Source organism: Apodemus sylvaticus, chromosome 8 (assembly GCF_947179515.1).
Source record: "Apodemus sylvaticus chromosome 8, mApoSyl1.1, whole genome shotgun sequence".
Classification (NCBI taxonomy): Eukaryota; Metazoa; Chordata; class Mammalia; order Rodentia; family Muridae; genus Apodemus; species Apodemus sylvaticus.
Genome location: NC_067479.1, coordinates 67204084 through 67224223, shown reverse-complemented (window position 1 = coordinate 67224223; position 20140 = coordinate 67204084). Strand labels below are relative to the sequence as shown.

At 36.0% G+C, this 20140-nt stretch overlaps 1 protein-coding gene across 2 annotated transcripts in view; it reads right to left on the bottom strand.

The window, feature by feature from the left end:
• Window positions 1-20140, bottom strand: part of Nup58 (nucleoporin 58) — a 34169-nt gene that overhangs the window by 2282 nt on the left and 11747 nt on the right. The window contains exons 7-14 of one of the 2 annotated variants that reach the window (XM_052191276.1): window positions 19647-19712; window positions 18406-18580; window positions 14736-14815; window positions 12829-12947; window positions 12373-12455; window positions 8283-8484; window positions 2861-2959; window positions 1195-1290 (exon numbers count right to left, since the gene is read on the bottom strand). In XM_052191276.1, the coding sequence (XP_052047236.1) occupies window positions 1195-1290; window positions 2861-2959; window positions 8283-8484; window positions 12373-12455; window positions 12829-12947; window positions 14736-14815; window positions 18406-18580; window positions 19647-19712 (920 nt within the window). The remainder of the gene's footprint in view (window positions 1-1194; window positions 1291-2860; window positions 2960-8282; window positions 8485-12372; window positions 12456-12828; window positions 12948-14735; window positions 14816-18405; window positions 18581-19646; window positions 19713-20140) is intronic. The other variant, XM_052191277.1, reaches the window with a different exon arrangement.

The following is a 20140-nucleotide window of genomic DNA, read 5'->3' as shown; positions in this document are numbered from 1 at the left end:
GATTAACTAAAATATACAGGAAAAGTCAAGCTACCAGAAACTTCCTTGTCTGTATTGTAACATGTTTTATGTGCACATACAATTGTATATTATTCTGTATATGATTATATATGTGCATAAAATTACATCATTACATATATGTCAGTGTCTTTCTACTCAGACTCACCAAAAAACATTTTAGAAAACACATTCAAGGCATCTGGGCCTGCCCTTAAATCCCAAGCCTTCCAAGAAAACCTCAACCCACCTCAATGATCAAGAGAATGCAAACAATGCATATAAAGAGTCTTTATAATTAAGAGCAAGTGCCCTGGATGCCTGGTTACCTGACCCAGTATTTATGTTCTAGTCCTGATTCTACTGATTACAAATCTTACTCCACTGGCACTGTTGACTTTAAATGCTACTGATAAGTGGAATTTCCTAAATTTGAACACATTTTTTGAACAGTGTCACACCACTATTTTAGATATATTTATCCTTACATATTATACATCAGGGCAAGTCAGTATTTACAAATATAAAGTAAATATAAAGGGAGACAAAATTTGGGGTTTTCTACTAGAAGTAGATTAGACCTACTTAAAAGTGAACACAGAGTCAAGTTAGTCATTATTCATAAGCTATTCTACCCCTTAAAATCAGAGGTGCTAACAACCGTTTGGACTGTTGTATGTCGGGCTGCCTGGCAGTACAGGCCTGCAGTTTCAGCTACAATACCCAGCTGAGGCAGGAGCACAAGTGAAAGGCCAGCCTGGTCTCTCAGTGAGACAGACCATGGTTCCAAGTGAAAAATAATAAGTAAGCTGGAGAAATAGCTCAGCGGTGGAGTGCTTGCTTAATGTGGGTAAAAACCCTAGTTCCCACCCCCAGTACAAAACACAAATAAAAAGTTCTGGTTGAAAAACAAACCACCAAAATATAACTACTGGGTTAATGGGATGGGGTGGGGTGGCGGGGATGGGAGCCTTAAACCATAAAGTCAGTCACTAGGATTCAAATGAATCTCTAGGAAGTCTTAGTACATACAGCCACTAACAGCAAGGCTATACAATGTAGTTAGGCATACATGGGTCCTCAGAGTAGAAAGTGAATTAGGGATCTTCAGGGGTTACTGAGAATAAGAAGTGTAATCTTTAATTGAATGATTTTCACTTTTTAATCTGCCTGGAATTCAGGCAGAAGCACACAAACCTGCACTAAGACTTCCTGAGGGTTTATCTGTTGTTCCAAATCCAAATGTAGAGGTCCCTGTGGTACCGCATCCGAAACCAGAGCTAGCTCCAAATCCTAGTGGAAGGTAATAGAAAAAATACACAGTGCACATAAAACACAGTTTACAGTGTACTCACAAGAAAACCAACCACCACCACAGGCCAAATAAATGCAATGTTCACAAACACAGACTTATTGAGGCATTAAGAGTTCTTGAGCAGATTAATTCTAAATAAAACACTAATTTGTAACTACCCAAACTAGTTTATGGCCTAGCAGCAATTTTCAAAGAACAAGGCTATTAAAAATCAAGATCACATAGGCTATTTTCACCACTGAAATGAGTAGAAAGTATTAGATATATGCTTAACTGAAGGATTATTTCATCTCAGAAATATAAAAAGGCTAAATTCATAAACAAGCATGACTTGCACAACAGTATAAATACTAGAATATTCTGAGGTAAGTATGCTTTCTCTGCTCCTTACTAATTACAGGACAGTCCGCTACCTCAATCTACACTGTAACAGTAAATTCTGCCATGCTACTCTCCATGTTAACACTAACAGTCTTTCCTCTTAAAACACATTTTCATCATACAAAGTCCATGAAGAAATTCTAAGTAGTCAATACAGTTTACCAGATATTTTCTTTATAAACTCCAAATTCTTTGTTATTATTAGTCTTCTGTTATTTTCCCCTTGTAGATGAGGATGACCCAGAACTTCTGATCCCCCTGCCTCCAGAGTGCTGGGATTCCAGGTATACACTCCCACTCCCTAGATTTGCACTTAGAAACAGAACCAGGGCTTCACGCATGCTGGGTAGCACTCAACCAGATACGACATTCCTCTAGCAAAGCTCAAAGTCCATTTGTTATTCTGCAATGGCTTATGAAAATACTTCAGCTGGCAGTGAACTATCACTGCCTATAAAAAACACAATGGAAAGTGGATCACAGTCAAGAGGGATTATACTACCTCTCATAATTCTAAAATTCTCAGTGTAGGACAGTTTGTAATACAGGAACCATCATTACCCTCTAATTTCATCAAAATAAAATAAAGTCTCAATTATTGAAAAAGAATTGTGAACACATTTATAATTAATGTCTTTATAGACTTACCTTACTAGCTTATGAAACAATTAGAATAATCTGAATTGCTTATGCATGTATACAGTCAAACATGCTAGAGTGCATTAAATGACAAATGCCAAGCTATTTAATTTACAATAAAATTCTGTTTAAAGTGGTCACTCTAAGGTTAAAAAAAAAGTTCACGATCAGGAATATCTATATGATGTCATAGATTGGATTCCAAAGTTATATTAGAACTAGTCTTTAAAAGTTCAATTAAGACTAAGTTGATTTAAGCTAAGAAATTCTCAAGTTTACATTTCAGCACATTGACTGGAACACACAAAACTCACTGCCACTTAGCTGTAGTACTTCTTTCTATCTACTTTCCAGAGGACAGAATGGCTTTTTAAGCTCTGGAGCGAATGCTAGAAAACAATGATTCTGTTTAGAGAATCCTTTTTTGCCAGATGGAACCTTAATTTCCCAAATAGCAACAGATCCTCTTAGAAATGTGTTACAGGCTACCATCAGTCCAAATGAAATATGAGAAAATGTAAAGTGTACCTCCAAGGTTTGAAGAACCTAAGCCACTTGATTGCAAGCCAGTGCCAATACCTGAGCCGAATGGCGTTCCAAAACTAACTCCCAGAGATGGCTGTGGCCCTGGTATGAAAAAAAACGGGGGGAAAAACAAATTTGCCTTACTCTTTCAAGATTAAAGTTCCTTTATGAGATTATTTTAAAGCTGAACATTATTTTTTTTAACAAACTTCACTTGTTAAAACTTTGATTTCAAAATGTCTTTCTCACCTAGCTTATCTAGCCCAAATGTTTTATCTGAAAAAAAATTTTTTTAATTAATCTGCTTATAGCTACACAGTTAAAAGAGGTTTGTCACAATGAAAAATGTTCAAAAGTTTAATGTACTGATAATTTGAAATATTTAATGCCTCACAAGTTATAGATTTTATATTTCTAAAATTGTTTTAGTTCTACTTTTTTTCTGATACAACTATTTGGTGTAATAATAAGGTTTTACTTTCCTTTTTAAAAAACAAGCTTCCAGTATTAGAGTCAAGTTCCAATGACCAAGAGACTGACACTAATATAGTAAAACTATCATGTTACTTCATAAAGCACCCAAAAAAATTAGGTATGACTTCTTATAGTACAGAAATGGTAATATATAATAAATAGATAAAAAAACAAGACAATGTTTTATTTTATTTAATTTATTGTTCATCTTAAAAGCAAACCAATTACACAGTAACATGACAATTCCAACTTGTTCACAGAAGTGATATTGAGTTCTATTCTTCAGCTCTGCTACAATTCACCACTCATCCCCTGATTCATGAGATGGAGAATGAACATTTACAAAGGCACGTGTGCACCTTCACAGACCCAATACAGTCAAGGCTTCAGAAGCTCCTTCCCAACATTCTGAAAAATGTACTCACAATCAAAGCCACGTGTCATCCTTTCCACACCTGCTACGTCAGGGATTTGGCTCAGTTTGTTTGGCAACAACAGCATCAAACGTACTAGCCCCTTGTGATAACTACTCTTTTTGTTTTAAACTAAACAGGATACAAAAATCTAAAAATCTCTCATTTGATAATAATTTATGAAAACTACTCAGTAAGTTTCATAGTACAATCTCAGTCCTGGCCTCTGCAAGCACAGTGGTAATACATCTTGGAGCTGAGGGAATGCCAAAGCAAACTGCACCTTCAAATTTAACTTTAAAAAACCCAAGCCTTCACGTTGTCCAATGAAGAATGAGGTTTGTATATTCAAAAGGTAGTGTAAATTTATAAAGCACAAAATAACAAAATGAGGAAGTACATTTTGCTACCCTGGGACAGAAACTGGACTTTTTAAAATAGCTTCTACCCAGAAAACAGAATAACAACTAAATAGCAGCCAGAGTTCTTATACTACTATTAAAAAAATAAATTAAAAAATATGTTTAAATTCTTACATCCAGTTTGAGATTAATTTAAGAATAAAGACCTGACTAGCAGCTCTTTTGTAAAATGTTACAACAGGAAAAGAAACATATTACTTTCTTATGTCTAACAAAAACAACAGAGAAAGCATATGTCCAGTTTCTTTAACATTGGGAGACTGTCACATTTTAACAGGAGGCACTGCTGGTGGAAGACGCTAAAGAACAATGCACACCACAGTCCTCAGCCTTACAAGTTGGGAGAATTACCTAGATAGCGTGGATTTTGTCATATGTAGGTCCATTTTTTAAAAGCAACAGAACAATTTCTGCAATCATATTTAGGACATCGAAATGCATCTGACAATGACAAGACTTCCCATTGCACAAAAGATGCGAGATATTTTTGAATTTTCTACCTTCACACGAATTCTGAAGGCAACATCATTTATAAAATAGTAGGCAAATGTATAACATTTTAAATAGTAAAAGCTCATGATAAATTATCTCCCAGGCCCAAGTATTAACATAATTATACTCTGGCCACCATATATATATTAGTTTTGCTATCAGAAAACAGATTCTAAATCCTTCAGGTAGAAGCTATGTAAACAATTCAAGTCACTTTGAAATCTGAATATTCACTCAATGAGGGGCTCTTAGTTCTACAAGTAAAATCAAATCAATAATATAGACCAATGATTGCCTAAAGAGAAATTTCTATGTAAAGAAACATTTTACAAAAGTTTCCATATTAAATTCACATACAACAAAATCAGGTTTAGCACTGTAATTCATATTTTCTAGAATAAATATTACCTTATTTAATGTAAAACTGTACTTATAGGAAAAAGACTAAAGTGCTAGAATTTCTTATAATTTTCCATGGTCACCAAAAATGTCTAATGTAAATACCATTGTTACTTGTAAGTCACCTTTTAAAAAAACAAAAATGCCTTCCCCTGATAAAAACTTATTCTTGATACTTTTAATGGGGAATGTTCCTTTGGTTATTAAAACAACACTATCATGAAACCACAAGAAACTAAAATGAAATATTTAACATTTCTGATTCAACACTACACCTTAAATGTCCAAACCTTCACCTAAAGCTAGAAAGCAGGAATTCCTCACAAATGCTTCAGCTCTCCTTAAAAAATGGAAGCTAAAGTCACATGAGAAAAATCTTATGTAAACATCAACAACTTTTAAGTATGATAACAACAAAATTTAACCTTAATACACTGATTGAAAAAAAAATCCATCCTAAATCAAGCTCATATTGATCAGCCTAATATAAATCTACTGAGGTTTTTGGGAGATCTGAGGAATATTTGTGAACAAGTGTACATGAACTCATCCACACAATGATATTCACTTTATGTATGAATAAACTGGGTTTTCATGAACTCAGTCTTAACAAAGAGCCACAAATTAAAATATGCCTAAGCTCAAATTTGTTTTCATTAAAAATAAGCAATAGTGGGTTGGGGAGACAGTTCAGTAGTAAAGTCTAGACTTGTTAGCACATACAAGGTCCTGGATTCAATCCCACTACCACCACCACCACCACCACCACCATCAAAACCAAAACCAAACCAAACCAAACAGTAAATCCTTTAAAATTAAGTACATCCTTCCACCTCCTAGAAAGACAAAAGAAAAAAAAAAGCTACCTTGAAAAAAAAAGCAACAATCTAAGACAAGCTACTGTCCTTTTATGTCACTATTTATATCAATTAAATAAAAAAATCTATATGCAAATAAAACACTTTAATAATGCACATCTATACAGCAACAGCTGTGTATAAAAACATACAAGCTTTGTCCAGTTTCTCTAGATGGTTTCAATTTGGGACTTAAAGGGATTTCATGAAAAGTACTGCTTGGGACTATCTTCTTGGATACAAAACAAAATGTATCAGGGCTTAATTAAATGGGATGCAATTCATAATATCAGTATCTAACAGAACTCCTAAAGCCTCACAATAATACAGTGTGCTAACCAAGGACTAATGTGAGGGTATAAAGTGACTGCAGAGCCAGAAAGAAGCTTTTAGGGAAACAAAATGGAAAAGAAACATAATGCAAAATTGTTACCACTGTTATTTATCAATAGTTAACAACCTGATTCAACTACAGTACAAATACTGTAAGAGTACCCAGGTTAATAAATTCCAATTCCTGCCACCTAATCAGAAAATCTTATATACACCCTAAAACTACAAGATCATAGTGTAAGTGAGAATTGCTCCTGGTATGAGTGTGGGGAAACCAAGTAAAATAACAGGTGAAATTAAAGCCCATGAACCAAAGCTTCCCAACAATTCCTACAAGGTTAGCAAATATAAGACAGAGCAGAGGCCTTCCCTGTATTATCTACGGTTGTATTTGACCAACCTAGTTCACAGGAGACACCATATTTATAGAATAAGCACCTGTCTTCATGTCTGTGCCTATAAACTTCTTAAGATTATACAGTTTACATGTTAAAAAGGTTAAAAAAAAAGTTGGGTGTGGTGGCTCATGCCTTTAATCTCAGCACTCACTCTGTAGGCAGAGGCAAGCAGATCTGTGAGTTCCAGGCCAGGGAGACACAGAGAAATTCTATTGTTAAAAAAAAAGGGAGGAAAAACAGTCCTTTGACAGGTGATTTTGCTTAATATTTACTTACTACAGAAGAGATTAATTTAGAGCCCAAGAGTTTGGACAACTCTTCTTTTCTCAAACTTTACTTATTCTCTTGAAAATAAAGTATATTTTGTTGACACATATCCAAACAACATTTCTCTATCTTGCCTTAGGGATGATGAAGAGTGACTGATTGATTAGGTATTAAATAATGAAAACTGAAAATCATAGTGTTGGGATTGATACCCCATTACTCCAAAGCATAGTCTATCAACAGAAGTCTACACTCTAGCCAGCTAGAGAGCTACTAGATAGTGCTTATGGGAACCACCATTCACACAGATCCAGCCATGGAATGTGGAGGATTTTGCTTAATTTCATCAACAACTTTTTACTTGATGGCAGGTCAATGCTGTCATTCAATGTGAAAACAGTGACTAGAGCATGCTTCCCTAGTTAGTACAGATGGCCTGAGTGCAACCCAAACATCTATTTTGTTTGGTTTTCACTTTTTAATATTGCAGTTTACTATTATATGAAACTGTCAGAAAGACATACACTACAGAATAAGGCTCACTCAAAAATTTATGAATCATCAAGGGGGAAAGGGAAACTTTTAAGATCACATTTTTCTATGTCAAACTTCAAACCCGATAAAAAACTACCAGGAATAAAACAACTAATCAATTCCCAAAATTCCAAATGAATCACTGAAGAACCACATCACAAAAACACTGCAAATTCAACCAAGGACTAAGGTCCTATGTAGTGTACAATCCAATCTCAAACCTTCCTGATCTTGCTAACTCAGTCCACTAGGAAGTTAAAAAAAACCCAGCATGCACCTTCTTCAAACCTGATTGACTCTTAAAGGAATTGTTATTTTGTTTCCAATCAAAGTACATCCAAATGAACCTATGAACCTTCAACAAACATCTTCAATAGAAATGTAACTGCATCCAGATTGCAAATACTCTGCAATCATTATGTACGAGACTGAGAATGCACCATCAATTATTATCATACCTAAAAAATGCAACATATGGTACAGGTGAATTACCTCTGACTTTAAAACAATAAAGGGCACAATCACAACTCGAGAATCTAATGTTTTTCTTAAGTGTAATTCAGTAGTGAAACACTATATTCTAAAGGGCATCTATAGCAATACAGCAAATAACAGTAAGTAAATTCACAATATTCAACATTGGATGTATAGTTATTGCTAAACTACCCTGCCTTTTGTTTCAGGTATGTTTATAATTGTGTCTATCACATTTTTTAGATTGGACAGCTATTCATAGAAATTTTGTCAGTGCTCACACAAAAGGAAGACTTATAAAAATGCACATAATGTTCTCTGCATTTGAACAGTAAGAAGCTATAACTTGAATGCATTCAGACCTGTAGCAGGCTGTTGCTGCTGTGTAAGTGTTGCAGCCATGGCAACGGCTGCTGCGTTTGGCATGGTGCTGAAAGGAGTGGGTCCAGTAGTAACTCTGGGTGCATTCTGCCACTTCTTGGCTTCTGTTCTCCTGGCTTCAAACACATCCACAGCATCACCCAAAAACATTTTTCTGTAGCTGAGATACTGTTCTTTAAGCACCTAAAAAGATGGAAGGAAGGAAGGAAGGGAGGGGAAAAGAAACTGAGTTCCATGTTGGGAACATGTATTTCTTCTATTAAATGAGTTGGAAAGATAAACAAACATTGGTCACGTTATACATTCCATGTAAACTACAAATTAGACAGCAAGTAACTGACACTGACATGACAAGGCCTGAAGCCCTATCACTCCTGTGAATACTGTTTGTTACTGCTGTCATAAATCTTTACACTACCCCACCTAAAATACTCTTGTTTTATAGGCTAAGATTACATCCAAACAGAATAATATTTAAGTAGGTACTACAGTTTATCACAAACTTTTCCCTTAAGCATCCAACTTTCTTATAACCTTCAGATTGGAAGTATTAAATATATACCAGTGTACTGGCTGGTTTTGTGTGTCAACTTGACACAAGTTAGAATTATCACTGAGAAAGGAGCTTCAGTTGAGGAAATGCCTCCATGAGATCCAGCTATAAGGCATTTTCTCAGTTAGTGATTAAGGGTAGGAGAATCCATTGTGGGTGGAGCCATCCCTAGACTGGTAGTCCTAGATTCTATAAGAGAGCAAGCTGAGCAAGCCAGTAAGTAACATCCCTCCATGGCCTCTGCATCAACTCCTGCTTCCTGGCCTGCTTGAGTTCCAGTCCTGACTTCCTTTGGTGATCAACAGCAGTGTGGAAGTGTAAGTAGAATAAACCCTTTCCTCCCCAACATGTTTCTTGGTTTCTTGTTTGTGCAGGAATAGAAACCCTGACTCAGACAACCAGTTAAGCTGGGCGGTGGTGGCACACGCCTATAATCCCAGCACTCTGGGAGGCAGAGGCAGGCGGATTTCTGAGTTCGAGGCCAGCCTGGTCTACAGAGTGAGTTCCAGGACAGCCAGGGCTATACAGAGAAACCCTGTCTCAAAAAAACCAAAAAAAAAAAAAAAAAAAAAAAACCAAAAAAAAAAAAAAAGACAACCAGTTAAATAAACTTTTAAATGACTGGGTGTCATATGATAAAATAAGATTTCACACTTTTAATCGCAGAAAGACTGAGGGAAAGAGTGGGGCTTCAACTTTGTCAAATAAAATTGCCAAATTACCTAATTCAATAAATAATCCCATTAAGGCCATCAATCCTATTTCATATTAAGTATAAAGCATTTTTATTACAAACCTAACCTAATTATATAGATTTTATCCTAATTTTTTTAGAAAGGTAGTTTTCATATTTCTTAACTTTCTTAAGTATTAGACTCTTTGTCACTACCAAACATACACTTACATATCTTATTAGTGTACTACTTAAAGCTATTGTTATCCTTTTACGTGGCTGTTCATTTTTAATACTCCAGTTCCAAGCTTCACTACTGTTAAAAAGGACCAAAGTGGCCCTGCTAAGAACCGAATATTAATAGAAACAAAGTGAGGAAAACAAAAGCTCGTTACTGTTCTCAAATCCATTCTTCCTTTCTGTGTTCCATATACATTCCCACACATGGTGCAACTTCCAATAATAGGAAGTAATGGCCCAAGGCTTCACAAAAACATTTTTTAAAAAGGGAAAAGGGACTACCCACACACCTAACACCAACCATTATTTACATGATCATTCCCCCCAGCCCCGGAAAAATCCTGTTGTTCTAGACAGGGTTTCTCTGTGTAGCCCTGGCTGTCCTTGCTCTATAAACCAGGCTGGCCTTGAATATATGATGTATTTTAAAACTTCCTGCTTTGATAATGTCACTGAGGTGTGCTGAGTAGGGTAAGTCTCTCTCAATTGGTAAATTCCATGGGAATAGAACCAAGATAATTTCTTGTGAGATTCACAAAGCTCAACACAAATTTAAAGCTTATATGTTTAGCTTGCTTAGAACTTAATATGAAAATAGATGGTAAAATAATTTCCTGGCTAGTTGTTAATTTGACATAAGATAGAGTTCTATGGCAAGACAGACTCTCAACTGAGAACATGCCTCTGTAGCCTACTAGCAAGTCTGTCAAGGATTTTATTCATTAGTAATTGATGTGAGCAGTGTCAACCCTGGACAGGTAGTCCTGATCTGTATGACAAAGATGGCAGAGCAAGGCACAAGAAGCAAACAGTGCCCCTTCAGTTCCTGCTTCAAATTCCTGCCCCAACTCTCCTCAAGAACACAGAATGACCTGAGTTTTGTAAGAGGAAATAAACCCTTACCTCCCCCCAGGCAATTTTGGTCAGTGTTTTGTCACAGCAACTGAAATCCTAACCAAGACACATAACAATCTGATCAAAGTCACATCTTTGGGTCTTAGAAATATATTTAAATAGAACAAGAAATAATTAGGGGAGCTGAGACAGGCGCTCCAGACCACTTTAGGATATATAGCAAGACCCTGTCACAAATAGAAAACAAATCAGAAATGAGACAACTGAAATTATCTATTTATAGCAATCTCAGCCTGTTTTCTGTCCAAAAAGGCTATTTTTCAAACCACTGTGGGAAAAGCTGACAACTTTAACCAGGCCTGGTGTTACAGAGAGGAGGCAGAGAGACACACCCAAGGCTTGCCTGAGATGGAGGCGAGTTCAAGGCTGGCCTCTGCAGTTATTAGCTCACAAGCATCTGTAACTCCAGCTCTAAGGGAATGGATGCCCTCTTCTAGCCTCTATGGGCACCAAGCACACACGATACCCAGATTATGTAGACACGAAGGCACTTTTATACATAACTTATAAAGAAATTTTAAAATAATAAAAGAAACAAAAGCTCAGAGAGTGGTGAAATGATCAAAGAAGCAGGATCTGAAGAGAAGTGGAGGAGCCTGGGTGCTCATCACACCATGTTCTACTATTTTGTTTGCCTGGAAACATTCATAATAAACTAAATTTATAAGCAGCACAAGACATACCTCAACAAAGAATAATCTTCACCAGTTTAAAATCTTAGAACAGCATTTATCAGCCTGATAAGATTCTTAAGAAAATCTGATAGTCTCCCTTCAGAAATTTTCTTTAAAAGGCTTTAAAGTTTCTTTCTTTTTTCTTTTTTTTTTTTTTTTTTTTTTTTTTGGTTTTTTGGATTTGGTTTTTTTCGAGACAGGGTTTCTCTGTATAGCCCTGGCTGTCCAGGAGCTCACTCTGTAGACCAAGCTGGCCTCAAACTCAGAAACCCGCCTGCCTCTGCCTCCCAGAGTGCTGGGATTAAAGGCGGGTGCCACCACCACCGCTGCCCAGCGGCTTTAAAGTTTCAAATCTTTTGGTATATACTAACAATTTTAAAATGACCCAGTTTAAAACAGTTAACATTTTTAAAACCCCATTACCATGCATCAAATAGATATGAACATACTCAAAGAACTGTCTCCATAACTCACTCAGAGTCAGGTTTAGCAGCTTTGAATTTAAGCATTTCCTGGAGTAAAGATAACTAAGAACTTATATTTAATTAGCTGCAAAAAAAGTATACTTTTACATTTCACTTAAATAAAAAAAAAAAGCTATCTGTCTGGCCTGCACCTAAATAAAAATTTAAAGCTAACATAATTACATAAAGACAAAAATATTCAATAATAAATTATTTCATTTACAGTATTCAAATAAAAATTACATTATTTGGTAAAAAGTTTCCTGTATTAACAGGAACTGTAAACAGGTTTTCTTTAGCTTTATGATCAATAAATATTAATAAAACACACATTATACAGTCATCACAAAGAAGGCTCTATCACTAAAGATGTTTGTTTTCTATAGTTCAATGCATACTGAAACAATCTGAATGTAGGTTACACAAGCATCACACAAACACAGATCAACGCTGTATGATCACTAACAATAGTGATGGGGGAAAATGGGTGCTAACATCAGTTAATTCCCAAGGTCTTATATGCAGACAGGTGAATTAGTGAGGAATGCTTACCTTTACATTTTCATGAATAGACTGAAGTTGTGCAGCTAAAGCTACAAATGTTTGATAAATTTTCTGCATAGCCATTGATAAATCTGTAAGAGAAAATTATGAAACAAATATGTAACAATTAATTTTATTTTTCTACTACTCTTAGTTTTGGTAGTTAATATGCAGAAGGAAAAGATTATCAACTACAGAAGACAGCAGGCTAAGAAGACTGAAAGAACATTTCCATTAGTAACCTAGGAAGGAAGAAGTTCTAGACTGTCACTTCTTGTCACCAAAGTATTTTTAATAAAGCATTTCCAGGGAACTAAGGCTTACCAAAGGCTTTTTAGGAAATTTTCTTAGAACAGCTTAAGACAAGCACTAATAGTTGTTTGCACACCTACTATACAAATTTAACCACCCATCAATAAATAACATAGTGGTGCTATCACAGAATTACCATAGTAGGGATGTTACCTTGAGGAGTTATATGTGAATTGTTTGCTTGAGTGGCAAGATGGTTTTCTAGTTCTTCAATCTGCTGCCTGTACTGCTGAAGCTGTACCTCAAACTGCTGAACCAAGATTCTGAAGTAGCTATAAAGAGTTACACCAAATATTCGAAACATTATTTCCTTTATACTTAAAAATACAAATATATAAGTAAATGTCCTCTTCTAAGTGGGGCTTTCATTTTAGGATAAGGGTAACTGAAGCAAACTCCCAAGCACTGAATACTACTGATGTATCATTATTCCAATCATGGAGGGCACATTACCAAGTGACTTTATATCTTTGGAAGTAGCAGGTCGTCTAACACAAGTTAGGATTCACCTATACAGACAGGTAGAGATTAAGGAAAATTACAAATAAATGCAATATAACCCACAACAGGATCCTAGGAGGGGAGACATGCATTAATGTGAAGGAGGGGAATCAGTAAGATTCTAAGTTGTTTTAGTTAAAAATGTTTTATCACTGTTAGTTTCCTACTATTGATAATTACATTATAGTTCTTCAGTATATCACCATTAGGGACAGTGAAGAAAAGAATTTATGCAAATTCTATGTACATTTTTCATGTTCTCTAGAAGTCTAAAGTTTAAAAAGTTAAATCAAAGTACAGCTATCAATAAATTTTATAATCAAGTATTTAATAGTTTCTTTATAAAAGATATTTGTGTGTTTTTCTGTAAGAAATGTGTAATCAATGGCTAGGAGGGCAATATAGTGGTAAGGCACATACCAGGGAGAGAGGCAGAAAAATGAGATAGGGGAAGGGGATGAATAGGTGAAAAAACTTTTGGCAACATGAACTATGCTGCTAGTATGAAAAAGGCAAGGTGAAATCAGAATGGAAGCATGTCATGCTAATCTGAGTATCAGCTATTTCCTGAACTTGGTTAATTGTAGTGTTATATAAGCAACTATCCTTAAGCCATTATGGGGACTGGAGAGAAGAGCACTGACTGCTCTTTCAAAGGTCCAAAGTTCAAATCCTAGCAACCACATGGTGGCTCACAACCAACTGTAATGAGATCACACGCCCTCTTCTGGTTTGCTTGAAGACAGCTACAGTGCACTTACATATATAAATCTTTGGGCTGGAGCAAGCAGAGACTGAAAGAGCAAGGTTGACTGACAGGAGCAGAGGTCCTAAATTCAATTCCCAGCAACCATGTGAAGGCTCACAACCATCTGTACAGCTACAGTGTAATCATATTCATAAAAATAAATAAATTTTTAAAAAGCTATTATGTTTGCAAACAATACAAGGTGTTGGGGGAGGGATGTAAACAGACACACAGAATGTGAAAACAAAATAAACATGCTAATATAAGGGATTTGGATAAATAGTACACAGAAAATTCGTGTTATTGAAATTTTCTGCAATTCTAAAATGAATTCCTTAAGGAAAAGGAAAAAGGGGAAAGTACAGGAGCAAGAATCATGCACATGCACGCGTGCGCCTACACACACACACACACACACACACACACACACACACACGCGCGCGCAAGCACAAGGAAGCACACGCACACACATGCACAACCACACAACCCTCACTTCCAAGGTCACTAAGACTAGGAGGGATGGCCTGAAAGAGGTAGCACAGGGCCAGAGTGGAGCACACTGGCTGCAGTCAGTGAACACTTGGACTCTTGGACTCTGTCATGCTGTTATCTTATCAAAGGTAGTTGGAACTCAGATCTTAGCCTTTTAGTAAGGCAAGAATAAACCACCCTCTTAGGATAACTAGGAGAAATCATTATAAAGATCCAAGTTAAGCCTTCCCATGTAGTAAACCAAAAATTCTGCATATGATTACTGTTCTGCTGTTATAAAATTAAAAACTTCAGTTTAAAAAAAAATCTAATAACTTACTCAGCAGGAGCTGTATTTTCATGTTGGAGTCCAGGTGGTGTCTTCTGGGTTCTTAAAGCTATTTCAGCATTCTTTAATTCCTAATACATCAGATTTTAAAAACATATATACAGGAAACAAACAAAATAACAAGTAAGAGGCTAGTATATATATATATTTTTTTTTTTTTTGGTTTTTTGAGAGAGGGTTTCTCTGTGTAGCCCTGGTTGCCCTGGAACTCACTCTGTAGACCAGGCTGGCCTCGAACTCAGAAATCCACCTGCCTCTGCCTCCCAAGTGCCGGGATAAGGGCATGCAATACCCTGCCCAGCTACAAACTATTTCTTAACTAAGATGTCAAACAAATGAATGGACATGCTTTAAAAAACAATAGAACAAACTGCTTTACATGCTGCTGAAACCTCTTTTCAGAAGAAGACAATTAAAACTTTCAATAAATTTTATGATAAAAATTATACTCATCTTTTTGGAGGAACTATGCATAAAATTCTGAAATTTTAGAAAATGAACTAAACCACAATGAAAGGATTATGGTACTGTTTTAAAACCTTCACTATACAAATGTAGAAAACACTACTTTTAAGAAAAGGCAAGCAGAACAAAGCAGAGGCTGGTGTCAGCAAGGATTATCATCTGGACAGCCGACACCATACACTAACGCTGCTGGAAGCTTTACTCATGACGGCTCCTCAGTCGAGAATAAGCCTGTAAAGAACGCACATGGTCCTTTGAACCATTTTACTTTTTGTTTTTGAGAAAATGCCCTATTATGCAAATCCAGACTAGCCTCAACTCACAATGCCCCTGCCTCAGCCTCCTAACTACCTCTCCGGCATTCCAATACCAGGCATGTCTTGGGTTTCTACCACCCCAGCACTCTTACTACCTATTTATGTGAGCACTGGCATTCTGCAGTAACAAGAGGCTGCTGTCAGATCTTCACATATGCCTGGGTCATACTCCTGGCCTCTGCCTCTTCTCTTTCCTGAACACAAACCTTTGTAATACTTAAAGCCTTTCTAGACTCAACATAATCATACATTAGACTCATGGTAAAACTGTCAATTTCAGTCCTTTTGCTTGGACATATTATATCTCATTGATTTAAGGGTTTTTGTTTGTTTTTGGCAGAATCAATTTTTGGTCCCTACAGCCCAAAGTCCTTGAAAAATACAGATCTTTAAAACAGTTCATTGAATGCTGTAACAACTAAACCCAACAACATAGCACCAGTAAAACACCTAGAGCAAAGCACTCCAATCAAACACACACACACACAAAGAACACAACCAACTTACTTAATTTACTTATGAACTTACGTAGTACTTATTTGAGTTACTTTGCTAAAAACATGATAGACAGACAGACAGACGAATGGACAGATGGACAGAGTTTATGAGGCTTTGTATTCATCAGTCAGTCAACCTTCAAAGAATCTGTTTATTTCCTAGGAAGGTTTTCTTTGAAGAAATTTTTTGGAGTAAAGATTGGTGATGTCACAAAGGACTCAGCGTACTACTTAAACTGACAGTTTAAACTTTGGGTGAGGATTAGTTCTTGACACAGACTTCAAGGCTTTGTGAAGAAACATCAGGCGGCCCTTCCTTAAAGATCTGTGTCTGTGCTTTACTACCCTGAGGCTCTACTTACTTAAGCTTTTATTGTTTCATTTAACCTCATTATCTTTTTATCTCAAAAGACTTACCAATTCTGCTACACAAGTATCACACATTTAAGGACAGAATTATCCAGTTTTAGAATAACAGTGCATCCATGAATAGTGTGGGGGTTGATCTCAACTATTCTTAGTTGTCAACTTGATTACACATCAAGAATGTGTAACTAAAACCTTATATCTGTGAGACTTTTTTTTTTTCAATAAAATCATTTGAAGTAGGAAGACCCACTTCTTTTTGTTGTTGTTGTTTTGTTTTGTGTTTTTGGATTTGTTTTTTTTTGAGACAGGGTTTCTCTGTATAGCCCTGGCTGTCCTGGAACTCACTCTGTAGACCAGGCTGGCCTCAAACTCAGAAATCCGCCTGCTTCTGCCTCCCAGAGTGCTGGGATTACAGGAGTGCGCCACCACCGCCCGGTTGAAGACCCACTTCTAACCCAGATCTTTGCGATAGGAAGATCTACCTTTAATCTGGGCCATACCTGGTGGCACCCTATATAAAGGACATGAAAAAAGGACGCTTGGTTCTCTTGGCCTGCTTGCTCTTAACTCTTATTGGAAAGTCCATTTCTTCATGGGCATTAAAGTCTATTTCTTCGGGAGTCCAGCATTTACTGACCAGCTGAGACATCCAGCCTCATGGACTGAAGAAACTGGTTGGTAGACAGCCATTGTGAGACAAGCTAGACAACAGCCTGTAAGCCTTTCTAATAAATCCCTCTTCTGTGTATACATATAGATTCATTCCGTAAGTTCTGGTCCCCCAGAGAACCTTGTCTAACACCTCCATTACTGGCTAATGGTAACTTTTTATGAACACACAAATTCATGTATTTCACATACAAAATTCAGTTTCATATGATTTCATGTTTAATCAAAGCCTAAATATTCACTTATCTAAAGCATAATTAACATTTTGTTTTTTTTCTAGAAAGTACCCAGTGATAAAATGACCAAGAAATGACCAAAAGATGACTGAGAAAAACACAGATGAATACTGTGCTCATATTTAATGTTTCCATTAAATATTTTTTTATTATTTTTATATTAGGCAGTAAGACCCTGTGAACAGAAAAGAAAGACTTCTGGTTCCTTTTAAACATCATAGTTTAAAACATTTCCTAGTATTTTTTAAAAGATTCCAAAGTATTCTTGAATAAATGACTTAAAAGGCATATTACAAAGCTATCTTTGGATGTTCTACTGAAAATCTATTACTTCATTTTGACAAGCAACTGATAAGCCTAGAATAAAAAGGCATCACATAAAACTTACCAATAACTCAGTCAAGATGATAGAAAAGGATGACTTTATAATTACAACACATAAAACACAAGTAATTCATATATTATCACTCCTTCTATAAGGTAGATAAGAACCACTTATCTATATTATATCTTTGCCACAGATGGAAAAATTCAGTAGTCACAAGTGACAGATATCAGTATTGTTATTCTCAATATGTAGGTTTAACCAAGACTAGCAAATAGCCAGTTAAACTTAATACTAACAAGGCATGTCATAGTTTTTAGTCTAATAACTCACAAGTTAGAAAACATTTTCTGTCTAGGTATTTTCTTCCTTTTTAAGTTGAGCTCAGCCAGAAGCACTCTTATGAGAGCTCATGGTTAAAGCTGGAACCAGCAGGGACTGTTCTTCAGCCTCCTAACAAAGTTCTCTACAGATCTAATTAATTACATAATAAGAACAACAATATCTATTCCAAATGGCTGTCATGAAAACTAATTTAGGCTAAAAAGTATAAACTCTAAACTACATAGACTATTGCTATATATACATATAGAGTTCAGATTTAACATGAAATAAAAAATACTAACATAGCAATTTAAAGTTTTATGAGTGCTCTGGTTTTCTTAATAGTGTGTAAATATCACACTTTATAATTAAGTAAATTCCTACTTCAGGGACACACACACACACACACACACACACGGGTGGGCAGGGAGACAGAAATATAGCTGTTGACTGTTATACCTGAGCAGTTTCTAACTTCAGTTTGTCGATATTGAGTGTGTTCCTCTGCAACCCACTGGCAGCCAATGACAGAAGCTGTTTCAGGGCCTTGATGTCCTCCTGAACTTTAAGCATCGCTTTGGAAGACATTCGACTAATTTCTTCTTGGACTTGTTTTTGTTCCTTGACAAATTTCCTAAAATAACAAAAGGACACAAGAAATAGGAATGTGGGGTAGAGGGGAAAGAGAGGAACGGAAATGATATATATGTAAATGGGCTAGACTGGTGGCTCAATAGATAAGAGTAATAAATTACTCTAGCAGAAGTCTCAGGTTCAGTTCCTAGCACCCACACACTTACTCACAATCCCCTCACAACCGTCTCTAAGTCCAGTTCAAGGCTCTCTTCTGACCTGCACAGGAACCAGACATAATGCACAGACATACAGGCAGGCAAAACACTCATACACATTAAGTAACTCTTCAGAAAAAAATTAAGCAAAAAAATAATAAACAAAAAGAGACCAAAATTTTAAAAAATAAAACTTTTTCCTAGAGAAAAAGAAGTACATTTAAAATAAACTGGTCAAAGTCTAAAATATGAAAACTTTATTTCACCCTTTTCTTTTTCCATTCAGGGTTTCTCTGTGTAACAGTCCTGGCTGTCCTAGCATCTATTTGTACACCAGGCTGGCCTTGAACTCACAGAGATTCAAAAGCCTCTGCCTCCCAAGTGCTGGGATTAAAGACATGTGCCACCACCACCTGACACACTTTTTAATATAATGGTACTTACAGAATTTTAATTCTTACTTTCCTGATTAAAATTTTCAACATTATTTGTGTGTGCATGCTATTTTTTGTCAACCTGACACAAACTAGAGAAACCTGAAAAGAGAATCTTTTTTTTTTTTAAGATGTATTTATTTATTATGTGTTAAGTATACCAAAAGTGGGCATCGGATCTCATTGCAGATGGCTGTGAACCACCATGTGGTTACTGGGATTTGAACTCAGGACCTTTGGAAGAGCAGTCAGTGCTCTTAACCGCTGAGCCATCCCTCCAGCCCAGAAAGAGAATCTTAATTAAGGAATTGCCTCCACCAGACTGGCCTGTGGATAAGTCTGTTGGGCATTTTCCTGATTAGTGATTGATGTGGGAAGGCCCGGCCCATAAAATATTTAGCAAAACATGTTTCCCCTAAAATGTACCAAAGAATTTTTCAAGTTTTTTTTTAATCTAATTATACTGCGTACTTACTGGAGATTTTCAACATCCTGACAGATGACAGGAGGCAGATTCTCATCTTTCAGTGCTTTACTCTCCCTAAGAAAAAAACCAACCTGCATTAGTGCCATCCACACCTGCAATAATGCCATCCAGAGTCTAAGAATTAACACGTGAGCTTTGTTTTCCTGTTAAGAAATGAGAATATAGCTATGTTCTCTACTTATGTTTTTATTCCAGTCTTTATAAGAAAGTAATTTTCTTCACTTGAAAATAACAATTTGACACCAATACTTCTTATTGGTGTCCATCATAAATATTCTGAAAAGTATTTAAATATCTGAAAAAAAAAACACAAAATACTAGACTGAATGAGATGTTGACCTAAGTTTCTTCTGATTCAAAGATTCTATGATTGACATTCAATTTAAAAAGATAAGATTAAAGAAAACCTACAACTTCTTCCATGAGATTGTATTTTTTCAGCATAATTTAGTTTTTCATAACCTTTACTAAAATGGGAAAAT